The 22166-nt window shown below is 41.5% G+C and overlaps 1 protein-coding gene across 2 annotated transcripts in view; it reads left to right on the plus strand.

Moving 5' to 3' along the window:
- HECW1 (HECT, C2 and WW domain containing E3 ubiquitin protein ligase 1) overlaps window positions 1-22166 on the plus strand; it is a 183577-nt gene that overhangs the window by 858 nt on the left and 160553 nt on the right. For both annotated transcript variants that reach the window (XM_010581800.1, XM_010581802.1), the window contains exon 2: window positions 16549-16656. In XM_010581800.1, the coding sequence (XP_010580102.1) occupies window positions 16549-16656 (108 nt within the window). The remainder of the gene's footprint in view (window positions 1-16548; window positions 16657-22166) is intronic.

The raw sequence follows: 22166 nt of genomic DNA on the forward strand, positions 1-22166 counted from the left end.
CCAGCCCCACATAAGAGTAATAAGAAATGGTTTCAATCCACTTTAACCTGATTGTTTCACTTCAGTATAAAATTAGCATTTTTTAACCTTTTTTTTTCCTATGGAAATAGTCCTACTGCCTAGACTGAAGTCTGTGTTAACTCTTTGCTCACTAGTAAGTTTTGAACATGGCGGATCAGTTTCAGACACATTCCTTTGTGGATTAGAGGTCTTAAAAATGTGAAGTTCTTGAATGCTTCCTGAAAACCTGTGACTTGATAAAGACGACAGACTCAAATTGGTGCCCCAACAAAGGGAAATGTTGGTAAAACGCAGCCCTTATCTGTTTGTATAAGTGTGCCTAGCACTAAGCAGGTATTTTAGTTCCAATAGCACTGTGTCATCTTGCCCAGATAGCGAACCAAAACTAGTTAAAGCATATGACGTTGTGAGTTGGGCTTTTGGAGCAATCATAGGGGGGCATCGTAGGGAGCTACGGTGTTACTTAAGTGCTTTAGTGGATAAAACTGTAAGGTTTGGCATCACGTGCTGAGGATGTTGGGAACACAGATGTTGGTGACGTAGGCGATGTGAGAAGGTACTGGATGGGAGGTCTGGGCGTGTAGAGGAACCATGGTGGCACAGTGTTAGGTGCTGGAGAATGAGTTCAGGGTATGAGGGTCAGCGACAGGAGGGTCGCTCTTTACGACATGGAGGGAGAGGAGTTAAGGTTACAGTAAGCCAGGCTGCAGTACTTGTTCCCATAAGTAACCTCATAAAATACCCTGCTTTGAAAATAAAAGTAGGCTTCTGAAATTTAAAATCTTTTAGGAAAAAAGCAGAGACTAGATTTAAAACAGAAACTCTGAGAGCAGTCTGGTTCGTTGGCCTTAACAGAATTACTTGTGTTTACAGTTAAGCTTGCAGTTGAGTGTTTTACTGGAACGGATGAGAAGACACAGCAGCTCCCAGTACTAGGCACTAAGGAATACTCTGAGCCTATTCTGCAGTAACGCAGGCACCTCACGAAGGACTGTATTGCTTCAGTAAAAAGAGGGAAAGCATACCTTCTGGTGGTCTGTGGAGTCAACAGAAAGTGCACAGAGCTGTTTCACATTGAATGAACCTGTTCAGCCAGCTTTCATAGCTCAGACACTGTATTAAGGGCTGTGAAGACACACCCTAAGTTTTTTTTTGATACGTAACCTGAATACATAGAGGTTTAACTGGGCAGAAGAAAAATCCACCCTGCTACTCCTGCTTAATTTACCATATCAAACAGGATGTTGCTCCAGACACCCCAGTAAATTAGAAGTGCAAATTGTGAAGTGTATCCTTGCCCCTGCTGGCTGCATGCCTGGTGTTAATGGCAATAGTCAATGTCTCGTTCCAAGGAACACTGCTGCCAAATGAAAAATGAATACTCTGTCCAGTCCCCAAGAAACCAACAGTTGACCCTTGCTGTCTTTGAAGGTGTTTTGTCTCCAGCCTCTCAGGTTCCCAGTCTAAATAACTGAGGAAATAGCAGGAAGCAGCACCCCTCATTCCTTTTTGCTCTTCCCACTCCTTCCCTACCAAAACCTAATGTAATGTGAGGTTTGGTGGTTTGGTTCCCTTAAAGATAAAACATGGGAGACTGTGAAGATCACTTGGGTTTTGGTGTTAGTTTGACATGCGAAACACATGGAAACTATGAAGGTAACTGGCACTATGGCTATATCCACATTAACAAAGTAGGGCGAACCGGTAGGAATGGGTCTGCAGAAGGAAACATCTGCTGAATGCATTTCGGGGGCCTGGCTTTAGAACGGTCTCAGTCTGGCAGACTGAATGCCCTTGAGTCACTGTGGTGCATCTTTCAGTTTAGCTTCATCAGGAGAGAATTGAGTGTGCCCAAAGATCATCACACAGTCTGGTGGTGACAAAGTGGGGACAACTGGAAGGGTCATTACAAAAGCATGCTTCTGACCTGAAATAAAACGCTGATGCATCATGTATTCGATGTTTGTGACCAATCTGTAGGGGTGGGAGATCCAGACATCCCTAATGGCTTAGATTTGTGTGTATGTTTGCACAGATTTTATGAGCCTGCACTCCTGTTTAAAGAGGGAATGCTCCTGGCCTTGTGGGTATGACCTTCACAATGTAAACTGATATATGACTATGTTTTGAATTAGCAGCCAGACTGGAACAAGAGAACCAAAGAAACTATGAGCTTTTCTGAGTCTGCTCAATAGAGGATTAGTGTTGAAGCCTATTATTACCACTTGCATGGCAACAGTGTTAACTATGGCATTGCTGCTGGTCATTCTAGTGTTTGTCTCAAAGCCAGCTTGTGGATACAGCCCAATCCTTTTTGTGATTGTTTTGGTTGGTGAAATTTGAGCTGAAGGTTTGAATGTAGCAATATTTAATATTGTGGTGAGTCACGAGAACAATGAGAAATTATTTGCATCATTGGGGTATCAGGCGGTGAGTTGTGGATTTTGTTTAGAACTCGGTGTGGGATCATTAGACTTGGTATTTGTTGTTTGTCTTGTGGGAGCTCCTGGGTATCCCAGGAAGGGACTATACAAAAGCAGAGCAGAAAGCAGTTCTCACCTTTGAGGAGTTTAATCATTGCCATTGTAGTATTCTAGGAAATATCTCAAAATACGAGTGTTGGTTTTGAAATGCGTAAAACTTAGTCTGTTCTCACCACCGCTGCCATCACTAAAATTTTGATGATACCTAATAAACTGTAGGCTTCAGAACAAAGATGTTCCAAGTCTGAAGAAATACAGATGATATAAAAGGCTTCCAAAAGAAAAAGAGCAAAAATAGTGTACCTCATATGTTTTAATAGCATAGGGTATTTTGGGATGCTATTCAAAGGTTAAAGTGACCTGAAAGAAGAGTTAAGGGAGTCCTCCCTGTATGGAAATTCTGGCTGCTTGTTCCTCATGTGAAAGAGCCACAGCTGCTTTTATCACAAGGTATCTGTTTTTCTCCTCTTCAATCTATGTGCACATTCTTAAGGGTGGCCAACTGGGAAACAGTCTTTGTAGAAGCAGGTAAAAGCTGGATTTAGAATTGGTTATTAGAGTTAACTTTCGCTTCTGGTCTCAGGAAATGGACTAGGCAGCCAGTCAATCTCTTGTAAAACAGTGTAAAAAATGGTGGTTGTGTCTTACGGCAAAAAAGCTGCATGAAAACATCCATACACACCTATGTGATTTTGATGAAGGGCTATACAAAAAATCCGTAGTTGAAGGGAGAATAGTAAATGTTGACTCTGTTAAAATATAGACCTTATTACTTCAGTGCATTTTAAGACTAGCTGTGGTAAGATGACAAAAAATATGGGAATTGGAAGAACAAGCCTTTCTGGGTGTTTAAGACAATACTGCGCTTTCAGGAGTAGGAATTACATTTCATTCCTGCTAAGCTTGAACACTAGAGATGTTCTAACTTCCCTTTGTATATACTGTATATCAGCTCTGAGCTACGAAGAGGAACTTGTAAATTCTCTAACAAATCACCTGAGATGTGCATTTGCCTTCCCTCAAGAGAACTATAGTATTATGAATATCAGCAGTCTTTCAGAAACACATCCACAATCAAAAATACATGTAAACACTCAAAAAGAGTTCTCTGAGAAATTAAAACATAACACAGCTCTGTTGCTATTTAAAAAAATCTCTGAAATTTGAGTTTTCTTTGCAGAAAAGCTATGTGTAAAGAAGATGCACACTGGAAAGAAAAAAAGTGAAACCAGAATAAAGTTATGAATAATGAAGATAGCATGTTTGTATATTTTTTTTAAAAAGAACTCTCATTTAGTGGCTACTGTGAGACAGATGGAATATTTGCAGTTATTTATCTCAAGGTTTTCTCCTCCTTTGTTATCTCGTCTACTATTACTATTTGCTAGAGTATGAAGCCTCTTAGATAAATTAATATGGACTGCTGGCAGCTGCCTGTAGATAAAGAGCTATCTTATAATTGCTGCAGTAGCACTTTAGCTGCTGCTAGATTTCACTTCTGACATCATCTCCATATCTGATGTAGAGTAGCTAATGAGAAATGTTTAAACCAGACTTTTGAAAGAATTGTTTGCTCCAGTGTCTGTGCACAATGATGCTGGGAATTTATCAGAGCTAATATTATACTCTTCTTACCCATATGCAGTAGGCTTTTTTCTTTCAGCATTTTCTTATGGGAAAGCAAAACATTATTAAAGGCTATTTATTAAAAGTTTCTTCATACACGAATCTTGTACAGTCCAATTTCCTGTCCATATCTGGCTTTTAACAGAGCAGTTCCTCTCGAATTTATGTAAGTAGGAATGTCTTGACCTAATTAGTGACTGAAGTTTAGCTTTAAAACAGCATGTTTTCCTCCTCTGTTTCAGCCTTTGATGTTATTTCTCTCCCCAAAAGGCAATTCACCATAATCTGATGAATCTAATTTGTAAAGCTATTGGTTAAGAGACATTTAAACATTTGTTTAACATGTTCCAGGTTGATTTTAGCTTAGAAGGCCTTATGTTGCTGTGTTGCCCACTGAGGCAAGTGGAAAGATCTACGTTTTTCCTGCCATCAGACTTGGATCAGAACTTGTTTGTACAGCTATTTTACCAAACATCTGATGCGTACAAGCAGAAAGTGTCATACGCTGCCAGCAGAGATGGAAAATCTTAGAAACAGTAATGTGCATATAAGGCTAGGAGTTACGGGTCCAAGCATTACAGCTCTAATCCCTGATTTGGGCTCTCTTTGTGCATTTGGATGGTTGGTCCACCTCTCTGCTTCAGCTATCATAGAATCATAGAATGGTTTGGGTTGGAAGAGACCATAAAGATCATCTAGTTCCACCCCCCCTGCCATGGGCAGGGACACCTTCCACTAGACCAGGTTGCTCAAAGCCTCATCCAACCTGGCCTTGAACACTGCCAGGCATGGGGCATCCACAGCCTCTCTGGGCAACCTGTTTCAGTGCCTCACCACCCTCACAGTGAAACTTCTTCCTTACATCTAATCTAAATCTACCCTCTTTCAGTTTAAAGCCATTGCCCCTTGTCCTATCACTACACTCCCTGATAAAGAGTCCCTCCTCATCTTTTCTGTAGGCCCCCTTTAGGTACTAGAAGGCTGCTATAAGGTCTCCCTGGAGCCTCCTCTTCTCCAGGCTGAACAACCCCAACTCTCTCAGCCTGTCTTCACAGGAGAGGTGCTCCAGCCCCCTGATCATCTTTGTGGCCCTCCTCTGGACTTGCTCCAACAGGTCCATGTCCTTCTTCTGTTGGCGGCCCCAGAGCTGAACGCAGTACTTGAGGTGGGGTCTCATGAGAGCCGACTAGATGGGCAGAACCGCCTCCCTTGACCTGCTGGTCATGCTTCTTTTGAAGCAGCCCAGGGTATGGTTGGCTTTCTGGGCTGCAAATGCACATTGCTGGGTCATGTTGAGCTTCTTGTCAACAAACACCCCCAAGTCCTTCTCAGGGCTGCTCTCAATCTGTTCTCTGCCCAGCCTGTATTTGTGCTTGGGGTTGCCCTGACCCATGTGCAGGACCTTGCACTTGTCCTTGTTGAACTTCATGAGGTTCACACGGGCCCACCTCTCAAGCCTGTCAGGGTCCCTCTGGATGACATTCCTTCCCTCCAGCGTGTTGACTGCACCACACAGCATGGTGTTGTCAGCAAACTTGCTGAGGGTGCACTCAATCCCACTGTCTGTGTTGCTGACAAAGATGTTAAACAGCGCTGATCCCAATACTGACCCCAGAGGAACACCACTTGTCACTGGTCTCCATTTGGACATCGAGCCATTGACTGCAACTCTGAGTGTGACGGTCCATCTGTCAAATCCATGTCTCACCAGTCTAGAGAAAAGGATGTTGTGCAGGACAGTGTCAAATGCTTTGCACAAGTCCAGGTGGATGATGTCCATTGCTCTTCCCTCACCCATAAATGCTGTAAACCCCATTGTAGAAGGCCACCAAGTTTGTCAGGCACAGTTTGCCCTTACTGAAGCCATATTGGCTATCACCAATCATCTCCTTATTTTCCATGTGCCCTAGCATAGTTTCCAGGAGGATCTGCTCTGTGTCTTGCTGGGCACATAGGTGAGACTGACTGGCTTGTAGTTCCCTGGGTCTTCCTTTTTTCCCTTTTTAAAAATGGGTGTTATGTTTCCCTTTTTCCAGTCAGTGGGAACTTCCCTGGACTGCCATGATTTCTCAAATATGATGGATAGTGGCTTAGCCACCTTATCTGCCAGTTCCCTCAGGACCTGTGGATGCATCTCATCAGGTCCCATGGACTTGTGCACTTTCAGGTTCCTTAGATGGTCTTGAACCTGATCTTCTCCTACAGTGGGTGGTTCTTCGTGCTCCCAGTCCCTGCCTTTGCCTTCTGTGTCTTGGGTGGTGTGGCTGGAGCTTTTGCTGGTGAAGTCTGAGGAAAAAAGTTGAGTACCTCAGCCTTCTCCATGTCCTGGGTAACCAGTTCTCCTGTTTCCTTCCAGAGAGGGCCCACATTTTCCCTAGTCTTCCTTTTATCACCAATGTACCTGTAGAAGCTTTTCTTGTTGCCCTTGACATCCCTGGCCAGATTTAATTCAGGGCTTTGGCTTTCCTAACCTGATCCCTGGCTGCTCAGACAATTTCTCTGTATTCCTCCCAGGATACCTGTCCTTGCTTCCACCCTCTGTAGGCTTCCTTTTTGTGCCATCTGTAAAACAAAACTCTTCACAATGTGCCTGCTTAGAGTGAATTTTGTTGACGTTTGGATTTCTTGTGTCCTGGGGTTATCCATCTTCCGAGTCTTTTTATGACCTTTGGAACAGAACCTCGCTCTGGTCTTAGGGCTTCTCCTCAGTAGGTCATCTTGTAGTTGGGTATCTTGCCAGGCTGGGGACAGTGGCCGTGGCTAGCTGTGATCGTCTCAGCAGGTTAAGTTTTGTTAGACACCTGCAATTCTGTTCTCTCCATAAAACATCGACAGAGGTGCCCAGTGGCCAGACAGCTTTCGCTGAGCACAGCACTATTTATTTCAGGAATAAAAAGCATCAGAGGAGCAAACCTGTCATAAAAAAAACCAATAGAAAGCCTGCACAAATGCTGAACAGAGAGGGTATCATAGGCCTTGGAAGATATATTAGTGCAGTGATATCAGTTCTTTGTTCCAATGTGGCTTACCTTTACCTGGCTGCTCTTGGATCCAGCGAGAGTGACTTCTCTTTACCAGGCTGAGTCACTTTGCCTTTCCCAGTTCTGCATCTGGTGGACCACTTCAGCCAGACGAAACCAAGATATGCTGTTTCCAGACCCATGAAGTGTGATGTGAACACAGATTTTGCCTCTGATTCACCCCTTTATAAGTAGATACAGTCAACACTAAAATGCAAGGGTGTCTGAATATTCCCAACGTGTATGGCTTCTGATCCATTCTCCCTTTCAGTGCTTCCAAGGTTCACCTCCGTCATTTGTGTCATGTTAACGTTGTTAGTAGCAATGCACCAAAAAGCTTTTGTAGAGGAGTTGGTGCAGTGGTGGTGTGCTTTATGGTCTCTCAGGGAAGTCATGGTAAAGAAGCCTGTAGGTTGCAAGTTCTTTTCCTTAAATATCTTTAATATGTGGTAGAGGTGTTTACTGTGTGCCAGAAGATTCCCATTTTAATTTAGTATTTCTCCATAAAATAACAGCTATGGTATTATGAACCTCTTTCTAGGTGAATGGGTGGAAAGGAGGTTTCCGCTTTAACTGTCATCCTGAATATCAGGAGAGGGAAATAATGTAGACAAGGGAGTACATCAGTCTTATGCCTTCTCAGCAATTTCCAGGGTCCTTATGCCCATGGATAAAACTGCTTCTGTGCTGTGCAAGGAGGACCCGTATTGCTGTATAGCCCAGACTGATCCTGAAGCCAGTAACGATCACCGACTATAGCATTTCTGAAGAAATCAGTCAGTGGGGGATATTGGGGCACCAAAAGCCAGGTTTTGGCCTCAATCCTGCGAAAGAAGCAAAATCCATGCAGCACATTCAGGCCATTGACTGGGTAGAATCAGTCACAACACAAACTGTGGACAGCACAAGTATAAAATTCTTGTCAGGATAAGGTTTAAAGCAGAAAGATTTGTTCTGTAGAGGTTGTCAAGCTAGCCGTGTGTATTTTGAAGGTTCAGCATAGGCTTTTCTTCTTTTAGTTTTCTAAACCAAACTAAATCGTTCCCCCTCCTTAGTGTTGATAACATTTAAACACGCTGTTCATAACATTTGAATATTCCCATGCTGCCCTTCACAGCTACTGTAATGGCTGTGTATGCGTTTAGCTTTTGTAATCTTTCTCATCCATTGATCTCTCCAGCCCTAAAGATATTTTTTCTTCACTGAAGATCTTTCACTTTGTAATAAGCTTATAATTGAATACTGTTTTTCAGATAAAATCACTCTAGATTCTCAAGAGATTCTTTGCACTGTGGTGCTTCAGTGCACACATCTGAGTTGTATTTGGAGGGTTTTTTTTGCTGCTGTATCAGATCACAAACACTTGTCAAGTTACTGTCTGCTGTTGTGTCTTTCAACATTGCTATAAGTCCCATTTTTCAAATAACTGCAAATTATTTCCCCCCTATTTAATGAATGTTGTTAACCTGGACAAGTGTCATCCTTGTTCACATTTCAGATCTTCCTATGTCGCTTTATATCACGTCTTTATACTGCCTTGGGCCTGCAGCATCTCTTATTTCAGGATCTTCTAGCAAATTTCATGGGTGCACTGTTTTTTCCTAATCTTCATTTTCCACATTGCGCTGTAATCAATTGGGAAGCTTCCACTGACTGTGAGAACTTTGGAACTGTTGTTATATTGAAAACAAGCAAACAGAACTCTTCCATGTTGTACCTCACCACACATTGCGTATCTTCAGTTTTTCAGTACGCACTGAGGCAGTCATGATCATCTTTGTTTGGATTCCTCCCTCTCATCTTCAGTTCTGTGTGCAAGCTGGATGTCATTAATTGTGGAGAAGTTTGTGCAATGCATAGCTCAAGTATAGCTGTTGCTGTACTAAAACCCAGATGTGGTCCATCTGCTACAGTGGTGAGAATGAATCTGGAAGTGCAGGAGCTTTAAAGCAGAAGTCTGTAGCTGGGACAGGTATGGCTGAAGTAGCAATGAGAGCTATGTGGATACTCTCACACTTTTAAGTGTATGCAGAACCAAATGGCACCAGTATTACTGGATAGATGTCCATTCCACTGCAACCTAACACCTGCTGTGGGTTTTTTAGCCCCCACAAGCTGTTAATGCTGAGCCCCAGTTCAGCTTTTCTCTTTCCCCATTCTGTCTACGTTTTCAGCAGAAGATTTGTGGTTACTGGGGAGAAATGATGAGTGATGGGTTGCACTGGAGCACAGATCCCAAACACCTCAAAGATACCATAGAAGAATAGGGCCCATTGCCATCAGCTCTGCTTTTAGCCAGAAGCTCCACTGTTGCAGGGAAGGAGAGGGAAGTCCCTCAAATGACAGAGCTCAGACGTTCAATGTGGTTAGCTCAAGTGCAAGGAGGGCAGGACAGTGAGGAAGGACTGGATCCACAGTTCATCTAGACCCTTCTGAAAACCCATAGGGATATCAGCCCCAAAATTTAATAGGGTCTCTGTAATTGGCAGTCTTGTTTGCTTTTTTTTTTTGGTATCAGTGTCATGAAAGATGAGAATGATATCTCCCAGCAGTATTTTGGAGGCTGCTGAAGTGGTAATGGATAATGTCATATATGGCTGTGAAAGTAAGGTATATGTTCAAAGGTAAAAGTATTTTGCTGAAAGTTGTAACTCCTTGATTTTGGGAGTGGACAACAGGTGTCCTTTGGGTTTTATGTGTAATTCTTTCTGCTTCAGATTAGGTAGTTCATGTTTTAAACCTACCGTGCCTACCTTTCTGTGTGCCTAGAGCAGTTTTACTTAGGACAGCATTTTCTGCCTTCTGGGACCAAGAATTGTTGCAACTTCTCCAGCTCTATCCCTGTTTTATTACAGTTTATGCTGTTTTATCTCCCTACTTTCCTTTGGTCTTTCTCTTGCCATGTCTTCCTCTCACTGCTGTTCTCCATTCATTGTTCACATTTTCTCCCTCCCAATTTACTTTTCTTTAACTGGGTAGGGGGTTAATTTTTGTGGGATTAAAATGGAACCATTCATGTACTTGAAACAAAGCACATGCATAGCTCTTAGATCAAGGACTGAGGTTTCAGCACCAGGGCAGGATTAGCCCTTGTTTTCCAGTTCTCTTCTACCCAAGAAGCTATAGAAGGAGGGATGCTAACTGTGAACTGCAGTATATTCGTTGTCTCCAGCAGAAATTGGCAAATGAATTAACAGTGATATTTCGATCCATGTTAGACCTGGATCTGTAGCTGCTGAAGTCAGTGGAAGCGTTCCTATTGACTCCTATAATGATAGCTATTATTTGTGTGAGGTTTTGTTTTTTTTTTTACTATGGTATCTTTGTAAGTAACAAATGGCTATCTGCATCTTCTGCATACATTTCTTATTAATAGCTCCTCCCCTGCAGAATGATGACCCCTTGTATTGTACAACTCTTTGGAAGCACGGTTTCCAAGGGCTAGGTTTTTGCAGTGCTAAAGGGTTGCAAAAGGGGACACTGGCATGGCCTGATACAACTCACTATGAGCTGCCATTGTGAATTGCAGAGGCTGTTGTCATCTTTTTGTGTTCTTCAGGTGATAAATTGGGTGGTAAGAGAAGAAACATCAGAAATGGGAAGGTTATCCATGGCTTACACTTGTATTATCTTGCAAAATAATTTTATTGATATTCTGTGCTTTGCAATGTCCATTTACTGCAGCTTTCCATGCAAATTGCACAACAGATCAACCAGAGCTTGGCCTCTTTTTACAGAAAATTATTTTTAAGAGCATTTTGCTAACTATCTTCATATGTCATTATAGTACAGAGATACATATTGGCCAAAAGGACTTCTAAATTCCAAGCTAAAGCAAATTTGTTTGGCTAAAGACTATAAGTTCTTCTGTAATTTCAGAAGTACAGCATTTCTTATTCATAAGGGATCAAGACATGAAGCGTAGCTTCTATTTTTACACCATAATTGCATTAAGCTTATAGAAAGCAAGTGTTGTAGTATGTAGTGCTAAATCAAATTAGTGATGGATAAGAGACTGGAATAGTGTGTCAAGTTCAGGCGCCTGTCTGACATTGTGTTCCTGTCTCATGTTAATTATTTGGTTCTTTGAAGGTAGCCCAGGTTGTTCTAAATTATGTAGTTGTTTTTCTTGGGGAATATGGAAAGATAGGCTGATCATATATATCAGCAAAATACTATTTGAGAAAGGGGAGTAGGTTTTTCACTTCCGCCTCTTAAGTAAAACCAAACTGACCAAAAGGGTCACTCAGCTGTTTGTAATTTGAAGTCCATCAGTCCTTCTGAGGAAGATGTATTGACTATCTGTTTGCTTCTCTGTAGGAATTTCAGGCAAGCTTTCAAGTACTGAGGTCCTGTCTGTTTAGTGTAGGCTGCTGACAGCACTTGAAGTCCCCATTACATTTTTTTACAGATCTTTTTGAGAGGTGGCCTTTATCAACATTTTCCCTAATTCCTCTGAAAAATGGCATGCTTTTTGTCAATTGGTTGCTGTCTTTCATCTGGAAGATAGCTTTCTTTGGTGGCCATGGTTCTTTATCTCTCTCTATATATAGTGCTTCTGAAGTATATTGGGATCGCTCAGCATGGAAGTGACAGCGCAGAATATTTTTAGCAGTAGAAGGCTGTGCTTGGAGGTATCTGGTTCGGTGAAGACAAGCAGTCTGTCAGAATTGCTGCTGGTTCCCAAAGCACTTGCTAATGTTTGCCTCTAGCATGCCTTGGTCCTTCTGGCTGGTGCTCAGGCCCCGGCTGCCTGGCGCCTGGTCGTGCATCACCTTCTACATTTCCTCTAGGGACTGTGCGAGGTGCAGGAGGTCTGGCTGCTGCTGCTCCTGTCCCAGCACAGCTTTGCAGGTCTGCAGCTGCCATCCCTCTCACCAGCAAGAGGCAGCCGGCACGTCTGTGTGCCCCAGAGCCGGGGAGGCAGAGAGCAATGTCTGCTGGCTCCTCGTCTTAGATGCCCTCACTGTCCTCGTCTCCAGCTCCAGGACCAGCTGATGATGTTCAAAGGGGCAGCACATCCCGAATGCTCCCTCATTTGATGCTTTCCTTGATTAGCTATTTACCATCCAGGGAAATGAAGCAGCAGATCAGAGAGCCATCACAAAGTGTTTGCTTTTTGGCCAAGCGGGACCAAACCCAGGCTGTGCAGTGGATTGCCAGCTAAGCAGAAAGCTAGTTTAAAGGTTAATCTCATTTCAAAAATAGAGGGAGGGAGATGCATTACAATGCTTCATTGGAAAAATGTCAAAAGCCATTAGCTGCTGGCTGAAATATATGAAAGGGAGCAGCATTAACTCTGCTCTTCATTTTGTGTGGAGGTGAAACGAAGCATTTCACCATTTACCTTTGGGAATTGAGATGCAACATGTTTTTAAGGTCAGTTCCTTTGTTACAGGGATTCTCGGTAGAAATATGAAATAAAATTTGTTTTCCTTTGCACGTATTCTTTCTCTTTAACATACCATATCGTCTGTTCACTTACATATGGCATGAATGTTGATAAACATATGTACACATATATGCACATACGTAGTGCACTAAACAGCTGTGTATTTCACATGCACGATTTTCTTTGTCAATGTGCTACATATGTAATGTCCATGTTCTGGGAATAGCATGTCTGAATAGTATCATCTGCCAACTAAAACAAGTTGATCAGGCATATTCATACATTCCAACTTCCTGACCAGTTTCAACTATTGCTATTTTTAACTTGCCGGGGGATATTTCTTTCTTATCTTTCACCTTCCAAAAATACATACCTTCAAAAACTGAAGGAGAAGGATTTCCCTTTTGGACCTGCATGTATTTTTCTAGAGCTAAAATTTGTTTGGCTTAAAAATCCCAATTAACGTGAATTTCTGTTGGACTGAAAATAAGTTTTATTTCTTCGGAAAGAGGGAAGTACTTAGCTTTTCAAAAGTGACAGACAGGGCTTACATCTGGCTGCGAGAAGGATCTACATACTGGATTTCTAAATCATGAAATTTGTAAATATTTTTTATTTACAAGAATGTTTTTATACTTAAAGGCTCTGCTGCTCCTACGTGGGGTGACCTGCATATTGCAGAGCTCCATACACTCGTACTAAAATATTCTTTCCACTGCCTGAGCCTGTATTTCATCAGTGGCCGCTGTTCATAAACTGTGTGCGCTTGACTAGCTCCATGTGTGTGTATCCCTTCCCTGATGTGCTTTGTGACCTGACCTTTTGCTCTGGATGCTGTCCTTCCCACACACCCCTGTCTCTCGCCTCCGAGGCAGGAGGCAGCGTGCAGAAGCTAGTCGGTGGGAGCAGCTTCTTCCAGCTTCCCCATGGTCTCACCTGTGAGCTGTAACCATAGACAGACTGGCTTGATTATCCCTTCCCTTCAGGGGTCTTCTACCTGGGATGCGCAGATGGAGAGTGGTCCTTTTTCTCAGCCTAATTTTCCAGGCTTCCTGCACGTTTCCAACAAAAGGCAGGAAAGGGCTTGCTGCAGTCATCCCCACTGGCTCAGCTTGCAATAGGGATGTGATTTGGTTTGGGTATGGGCATATGTCGACATGTCTGTCAAATTAGAGAGATTGTGTGATGCAGAGTTCACACTGCCTTTGTGCCAGCTGTGGGAAGCAGACAACAGCTGATGCAGTGGAAGTGCCAGCTGGCCCCCACAGATACTACGTATGAACACAGCATTTTAAATCTGATTCTGGGATCTCTTGTGCCACTAAACTCTAGCCTAAAATGTCTGCAATTTCTTAGGCAAGGCCATCCAGTCTAGCTCAGTTAAGTCTCCTTAAGCAACCATGGTATTTTATAAACAATATATCTTGAGGAACAGTAATTACCCATGCATCTTAATAACATGGCAGGTGTTGGAGCATCTTCAGCAGCTTACAGAGACTAAATATGACAAATAAACGTCACGAGTGATGAAGCCAGAGAGCAGCATGCCTGAGCTGAGGGATGCTCTCTCTGCCCTGTCAGGACGAGGGGCCAGGCAGGGTTCCCAGGCTTCAGCTCAGTGCAACATTTCAGTACATGCTCACATTTAAGTATAAAGTGTTTTCCCTGCCAAAACAAAAGGGACAGTTCATAGGTTTAAATCTCCTCATGTGTATGTAAGTGTTCCTACTTCTACAGAACTATGTGGGTAATTCTGGATAATCTGTATCCAGGATGGTCCTTTACTGAAGGTAGTCATTAGTAAGCCAAAGCTCTGAGAGTAATGGTGTATACTTACCTGCCCTCTTTTTATATATAATTTGGCATTTAAAAGAAGACACAAGCAGTTATAAAGTACAGAGGAAGAACAGAAATCATACCAGAGGATTTTACCGTTGAAGGGTTACTGCAGAGATGTACTATGTGAATGTGCTGAAAGGTTTCCACTTTAACACAGAGTGTGACACACAGCTAGTGAAATAATTGCTGACAATTAGCAAGTCAACAAAGGGAAAATGTATTGTAGATAGTATTGCCATTTATAATTATCCATTGCAATCATTAATGACCCCTTTAAAAGGATTTCTACTGTAAATTCCTCAAGAGAGTGGCACCAAAGAGTTCAGTGCTGGTAGCCTGCTTACCTTCCTCCCTTGAGAGCACAACTATGTAAAACTAACAGGACAACATTGGCATCTGCTTGCTGCTTTATTCTTTCAGTGAAAGTGTAGTTTCCTTCGATTTAGAAGTCTATGTTGTTTGACATTTTTATATATATATATATATATATAAAAATAATATGCTAGTCTTTGAGTTTCTTGGCTTTATCCGTTGGGCTGCCTCTTCTGCTCTGCAGTTGGTCACACTGTCAATCTGTCCCTGTCCTCAGGCATGGTCTCCCTTGTTGCATGGCATCATCTTTGTTTTCTCATTGACCTACGTGGTAACGAAGCAAGTATTTCAGGGAGTTTACAGTTGATGTATTTTAATCTTGGATTGAGTACTTCACATTTTTCCTCTGCTTTTAGGGTGACTAGTAATTAACATAATTGTCTTCAGAACTGAGTCTCAGGACCCACCCAGGATTGTTTCCATAGCAAGGTTGAGTTGGTTAAAAAGCGTTCGTACAAATCTCTGTTAAGATTAAATTTGTTCTCATTGCCAAGAGGAAAAATCCAGGAGGTTGCTGGCTGGTCTCCGCAGGTAGAGATCGCGACCTTTTGCTTTGGCAGGGCACAGATGCAAAATCCATTTCATCTCACTGAAGCCGGAGCAGTGAGGCCATGGCCGGGCCCATCCTGGGTTGCTGCTTCAGCCGCTTGAGTTCGTGGCCATTTTGGGCTCCTACAGGCCACTGCCTGTGAGTCCCGCTTGCCTCTGGCAGGCTGTAAATGTCCCCATATGTCTATTTTATTTTTGCTGCGCTCTTTGTATCAAAACAACAAGTGCCGGCCTGATATGGTGGCAATATGTGCATTTTTGTTTGCTTGAAAGCCTGGTGTAAGCTAGTAAGTTGGCGAGCGTGGCCCTGAGGCTGCAGCACGGTCTCGCTGCCTGGTTTTTAAGCTGTTGGATAAAAGAGGGTCAAGAACCAGGCCCTTGCCTGGAGGCCAGGATGCCTTTGTTAACATCTACACTGCATAGGGCTTGCAGATTGGTCTGGAAAAGAGCTTGTTGAAGCAGTCTGAAATGAAACTTGGAAGCAGACTAAAAACTTACTTGTGAGGACAACCAGAAGGTCGCTCCTCAGGATCACTACCTGCCCACCTTTTATTTACACGCAGCCCTGTGCATGCAAGGCAGTTGCTTCCTCAGCCTTGGTTTTCAGCAACTTTTTAGAGTTTATTCATTTTTAATAGATTACTCCTTGATTTCTCTGAAGATCAGCTTGGTAGTCTGGCAGCTGCTAGGTGTCTCAAAACACTGCGAGGGGACAGTGTTTTGTTGTTAGTCGTTTGGTTTTGGAGGCCAAGAGCTGTGAAGGCACCCAGTGAATGGGATTCTTCAAAAATAAATACCTTTGATGTATGCTGCAAGAAATAACCACATCTGTTGTGATACAAGTGATTGTAGTACAGATGCCTACACATAACTATTTTCTGTGGGGGGTTTTTTGAAGGAAGAGTTTGTGCAAAGGGGTGATTATTTTTTGCTATGTTCTCTCTTATGGCTAGATAATGTTTTATTAGGTAGGGGTTCATCTATGCTAAGCTAGGTGTTTTCATTTTTGAGAATTTTGTAGGGATGTATTTTTTTAAATTACATTTCAGAAAAAGCTGTGATTTTTAAGGAGAGCTGCACTTCTTAAAAATATAAATGAGTGAAAAAGCTAGTTTTTCAACATGTGGTGCCAAGCTGTCTAGCAGCTCTACTATGTTCTGTCAAGCCAAAGGCGTATTTTTAGCCTGACTCTGCTATGCATGTTGTCATAATAGGCACTTGATGAGACTCTTTTCTTTGTTTATAGATGAGGTCTTGTCCGAAAACTTTTTGGACTACAAGAACCGTGGCGTCAATGGCTCTCACCGTGGTCAGATTATCTGGAAGATTGATGCTAGCTCCTACTTTGTGGAGCGTAAGTATTTTTCCAATCCTGCTATAGTATAATTCAGTCACTGTAGAAAGATAATTGAACTGCTTAAGTTGTTCTTATGATGTTTTTATGCACAATATGTCCTTCAGGAAAGGCAAAAAATGTTACCAAAATCTTTGACTGTATTGAGAAGAACTGAAACATTTTAAGGAGTAGAAAACCACAGTTTCTGTGAGCAAATAAATATTGTGGACATTGTCTTATTTACTTTTTTTTTTATACAGTTATGAATAAGTGTTTTAATCCATTTGCTGTTATTTGGGCTATATCATTAGTAATTAGCTGCATTAACTTTATTATGGTATTAAGGAAAAGAGGAACTCGGGGCATATTCTCACTCCAGGAAGATTCACACTGACTTTCAACTGGAAAACTTCATGGTGCATCTGACTTCCACCAGATTCAGGTGGATTCAGAGGTAAAAAGGGTCGAGTTCTGATCATCATTGAGACTGATAAAAGTATAACAATATGTAGTTGCAGAAAGGTACACTGGTTTCAAATTAATTGTTCCTCATATTCATATATTACCCAGAGCATCTGATGCAATGCAGTGTAACTCTTTTCCACCCCGCTTCGCAATCAAAATACAGAAACACTGAATTTGCTTCTGCAAAGTACCTTGTACAGCAAGTTAACATTTTCAGGCTTGGCAGTCCCACATCCCTGACTGAAGTGAACCTGACCGTTCAAGCCCTTCTTCTTTTCAAAGAGTTACCATGTGCTAGTGTGAAAGGAATTCATGGTCGTCTTTGGAGAACAGAAAATAGGGTCCAGTCAAAAGACTGGACCGAGATCTATAGCAAAACATTTGTGGTGGAAGAGCTACATGTATCCTTAAGGAGGCATTAAGCATGAAGAAGCCTAACATGCAACAATTTCAGTTTTTCAATTGTACTGAATGTTTCCAATGATCTACCTTAGACTGCTGGGCAAAATTCAAAGTTTTGTAAAAGCATATATAAATTGCGTGACAGTCAGGTATATCTGTTTAAGACTGTCTGAATTTGAGAGCAATCAATGGAATCTTTGACATAGCCTAAATTCTAAAGGATTTGGAAAGGATATGAGTTATACTTGATTAGATTAATCTATGACTTTGACCTTAAGTATCTGGTATCAGTAAGGATGCTACATGCAGACATTTTACAGGTACTCAGCTGTAGAAACAGGTTATTTCTTTGCAGTATGAAGCATTGGTGATGGTCTGTAATTCCTAGTGTTAAGTTAAATTGAGAATGTTGTTCTAAAGAATTAAGGGAGCTGCTGAAATGTCTACAGGACATACGGGATGCTTATATCCTGTGTTTTGAAAAATACATTTATGGGAAATTGTTTAATATATGAGAACACTGGTTTTAGTTATCCTGATTTGGAGGCAGAAATACATTACAGGATCTAACCTTTAAAGCAGACTCTAATTTGCAGCTGCTTCTTTGAGCTGTGGTTACTAATCCATGAGACTGATCATGCTTTCTTTTAGCTGTTAAAGAAGTGTGGAGAGGAGATATAAAATCCCAGAACTGGGTTTTGATGAGGCCTTAGGACCTCAGTTTATTGAGGAAGGGTGGAAGTGGGACTGCGCTGCGGTAGCTTTCCTGCCTAATCTACAACAGAAAAGAAAGAGGCAGTGTGAGAAATGCTTAGGAGAAAGTCTATTCAGGTGGGCCACATTTCATTAAAGTCTCAACTGCACAATGAAATATGTCAGCTTAATAAGTTGCCCCCATTAGCTGAGACACAGTAGCTGTTGTTAATTGATTGCATGTACATTCTTCACTTGCCCTACCATAAGAAAATGCAACCTAGCATAACCATCTTTCATGGGTGCTTAAAACTAAGTCATACTACACTGTAGTTGGGCAGCCCACGCTTGACGAGTTGCTGCCTCGTGGTAATTTGTTATGCTGCCATGACTAGGTTGTGAATCTCAGCCCTGAGATTATGTACCAGCGCACTCATCAAGGACAAATCATTGCCCTGTCCAGAATTAAAATAGGAGAAAATGAAGTAGGCAGTAGTAAATAACAGTACATGCAGATACTCTTAGAGCCACTTGACTATTGAAGTGGGGAGTTAAAGCAGTGAACAATGTTGATGTATGTGAATTTTATATATCTGAAGGCATATCTGAGGGTTCCTGCTCATTGTTGTGACTTACATATGAAAGTACACAGCTTTGCAGTTGATTAAATGTTATGTTAAAAACTGCTGTATCTGAAAACCTCATGTATTTTCTATCCAAAGAGGATGGTGTAAACCACCTTCCTTCACACTTTTATTTTTTGGACAGAGATCTTCTTTTATGTTGCATAGCACACAATATGGTGGTATTTGCAGGAATCAGGATACTGGTCATCAAAATCAAACTCACCAAAGAAATCTATTTTCTTTTTCTTGCCATTCACTACAGAACTGAGAGAACCTGGAAGACAGGGCCAAGGGGTATGTTCAGTAGTAATGTGGTATAAGAATTGCCATGTTGGTCCAAAGTTAACCTGAGCTGGTGTCCTGTCTCCAAAAATGGCCAATAGTGTAGACTTGAGGAGGGTATAAAGGTAAGCAAGTGTTAGTGAGTCTTCCGCTGGAGTATTCTTAGCTCCTGTTAATCTGTAGCTCAGGCACTCCCTGAGATCAGTAGTCTTTTTATTCAGTGGTTGTCAGGGCATGTATTAGGTAGCTAAGATGTAGTAATTTATTTTCAAGGTATCTGTATTGCTTTACTATGCATTGTGTTATAGCTTAGATGGCTATTGATTGGAGTCTTGCTGATTATAACATTAATTCTGTATAAAACAGAGTAGCTCACCTGTGAAGGCAGCCCTTAATTTCTGCTTTTGCTTTTCCTGTAACTATCTGTATCTTGGTATCTGTTCACCACATGAGTCAGTATTGGCAATTTATCAACCACACAGTGCTTCAGAAAACGTTATGGTATTCACTGCAGTGTTTGGCCCATTGTAGCAGGCAGGAGCCATGACAAAGGGGAAATCACAGTATGACCAAATAAAGAATTTGCCTTACATAAAGAATTTAAAGTTCCCAAGAACTTAAGGCACCCCACACAGACTGGTTTGGTTCCTATTCTTGAAACATATAAAGGTTTAACATTTTTGGTGGTGCTGTTGTGTGAGGTAAAATAGGCTCATTATCGGGGGACCATAGGGATCATCCTGTCCAACCTCAGAAGTCAAAGTTTTTCTTTTGCCAACAGTTAGACTTTAGGACTCCCCACAGGGTGTTTTTGTACCACACTTAAGGAAATTACCCTTATGCTGTGACCAGCCAGACACTTGACATAAAGAACTTAAAAAGACATTTCTGAACTTTTTTTATTAGAGAGCTATATGAGGGAACTAGAAAAATCAAAGGTATTAAAAGATTGGCTGATGTGCAACAGTGAAATTCCCATTAATATGAAAAAAGAAGCATTAGGAATGAGGCCAAGTAAATAGAGAGTTATTACTCATTTTCTATATTTTGATTCTGGAGGCATATATAATGTGTTTGGGAGTATTTTGTTCAAAAGCCTTAATGTTCTTCAATTAGTTATCCTTTCTTTCCTGCATTTTTGAAAATTAACAAGCAAATGAAATATGACACTCTAACTATGTAACCTGTAGTCATCATACATAAAACCACTATTCAGGTGCTTAATAAAATACTGACTTCTAATCACTGTAGATAGTAATTTGCATGCAATGGTCTGGACCTGGAATAGGAGTGAGTAAAGGCAAAAGTGGCTGTAAGTTATTTTCTTCATAGTGGCAGATTATCACAACAGAAATCTTCTATTGGACGCAATTGTAATGATAATTACTGGCAAAACCCATCAGCCTGGAGGATGATGCTAGACAGGTATTGTGTACATGCTGCTGCTATGGGCAGAAGAAACTAGCGATACTGTGAGAGATTTGTAGAAGTGCATCAGGAGTGGCGAACACAAAGGAAAGCACAGCAAGAAATTGAAGCCATTTTTTGTGTTAACTGCACTTCTTGTACTTTTGTAAAACTGAAATTCTGCAATTTCAGATGCTGCTCTGTTGTTTAAGCTATACTTCCACGTTATTCTCAGTGGATTACCCAGTTGGAGTCATTAAGGGTTACTTTTTCAGGTATATTTAAAATCTCACTAGGTTAAGAAAATGTTTTTTGTGTGGTAGGTCAATGACAATGCAAAATAGTTTTCTCTTTTTGGAACATGCTTCTATGTTTTGGGGGTATTTGGGTAAAATACACATTGCTTTTGAATTTGCTGATAGCCTGGTTTAACACCATCTAGAGAGCCCTATCACTTTTCAAAACAAAGATAATTTCTTAATTCATACCCATACAGCATTTTCAGATACCACAGATGTTTAAAGTTTGTGTCAGTGATCTACTTTTTCACCTTGAAAAGGTCTAATATCTTTCCCAGAGAAGCCTATGCCTTTCCACTTTGCATATCACAAACTTGCAACATAATGTTGCCAGACAGATACCTAATTGGTGTGAGCCAGAGAGGGAGTTGCTTCCAAATTACAGCACGAATGCCAGCAGAACAGAACTCATCTCCTATTAATACCCAGCAAACAAAAAGCCTTAACAGCTGCAGAGGCAATGTTGCACTATGGCCAGTTTTGCATGTCTGTGGAAGTCTAGCAATTTGGGGTTTTATGACAGCCAGTGATAAACAGTAACCATCCACTGGAACCATGAAATGGCTGGGGCTTGGGGAGAGGAAGGAGGAGGGAAGAGAGGCTACATGCTGCTAGGGATGTATACTTTGTGTTAAGGCTTGGAGGGCACTGCAGTGAAAGAACCAGCCTATAATGGCTTTTCCAGGAAAGTAAACATGCTCTGCTTCACTACAATTTCTGGCACACTTTTTTGGCTTATACAGCAGTACAAAGAGAGAATGTGCAAGAGACCATTTCACAGAGGTGCGATGCAGCATTGTCCTGTAAGCACAGTATTAAACTAGCATATCCTTAAAATGATGAGAAAGGTTTTGACACTATTCAGAATTGCACTGAAGATAGCCAGATACCTGGGACCCCTGTTAATCTGCTGGCCTTTCTGTAGATTGTTTTACAACCCGGCAACTAAGAAAACCATTTCTAAGTGTAACCAGTCACCTGTGTGGCACTTTTATGTGGAAGCTTATACAGCAGTTGTTTAAATTTGTTGCTGTTGTTGTTCCTGCATTTTTATTAATAGGATGATAGGCCTTGCAGAGAACAGAAATTATTAGTTATTCCCATTGACTAGCAGGGAAATAATGGTAAAAAAAGCATGCGACTAAAGTCAGAGGTCTGAGAGATCCTGGTACATCTGCAGGGAGAAGGCATATGTTCTAGGTCATGGTCAATATATGCCATATGTGTGCTTTTGTGGAATATGTACAGAAATGTTCCCAAAACTGACAAACAATCAGCCCTTTCAGCTGGGGCACTCTCTAGAAAATATGTCTTTTGCATTGCTTTAGGAAGCCGATATAAAGGCCACTTTCAA

The sequence above is a fragment of the Haliaeetus leucocephalus genome, unplaced genomic scaffold, assembly GCF_000737465.1.
Source record: "Haliaeetus leucocephalus isolate CR32 unplaced genomic scaffold, Haliaeetus_leucocephalus-4.0 Scaffold808, whole genome shotgun sequence".
NCBI lineage: Eukaryota > Metazoa > Chordata > Aves > Accipitriformes > Accipitridae > Haliaeetus > Haliaeetus leucocephalus.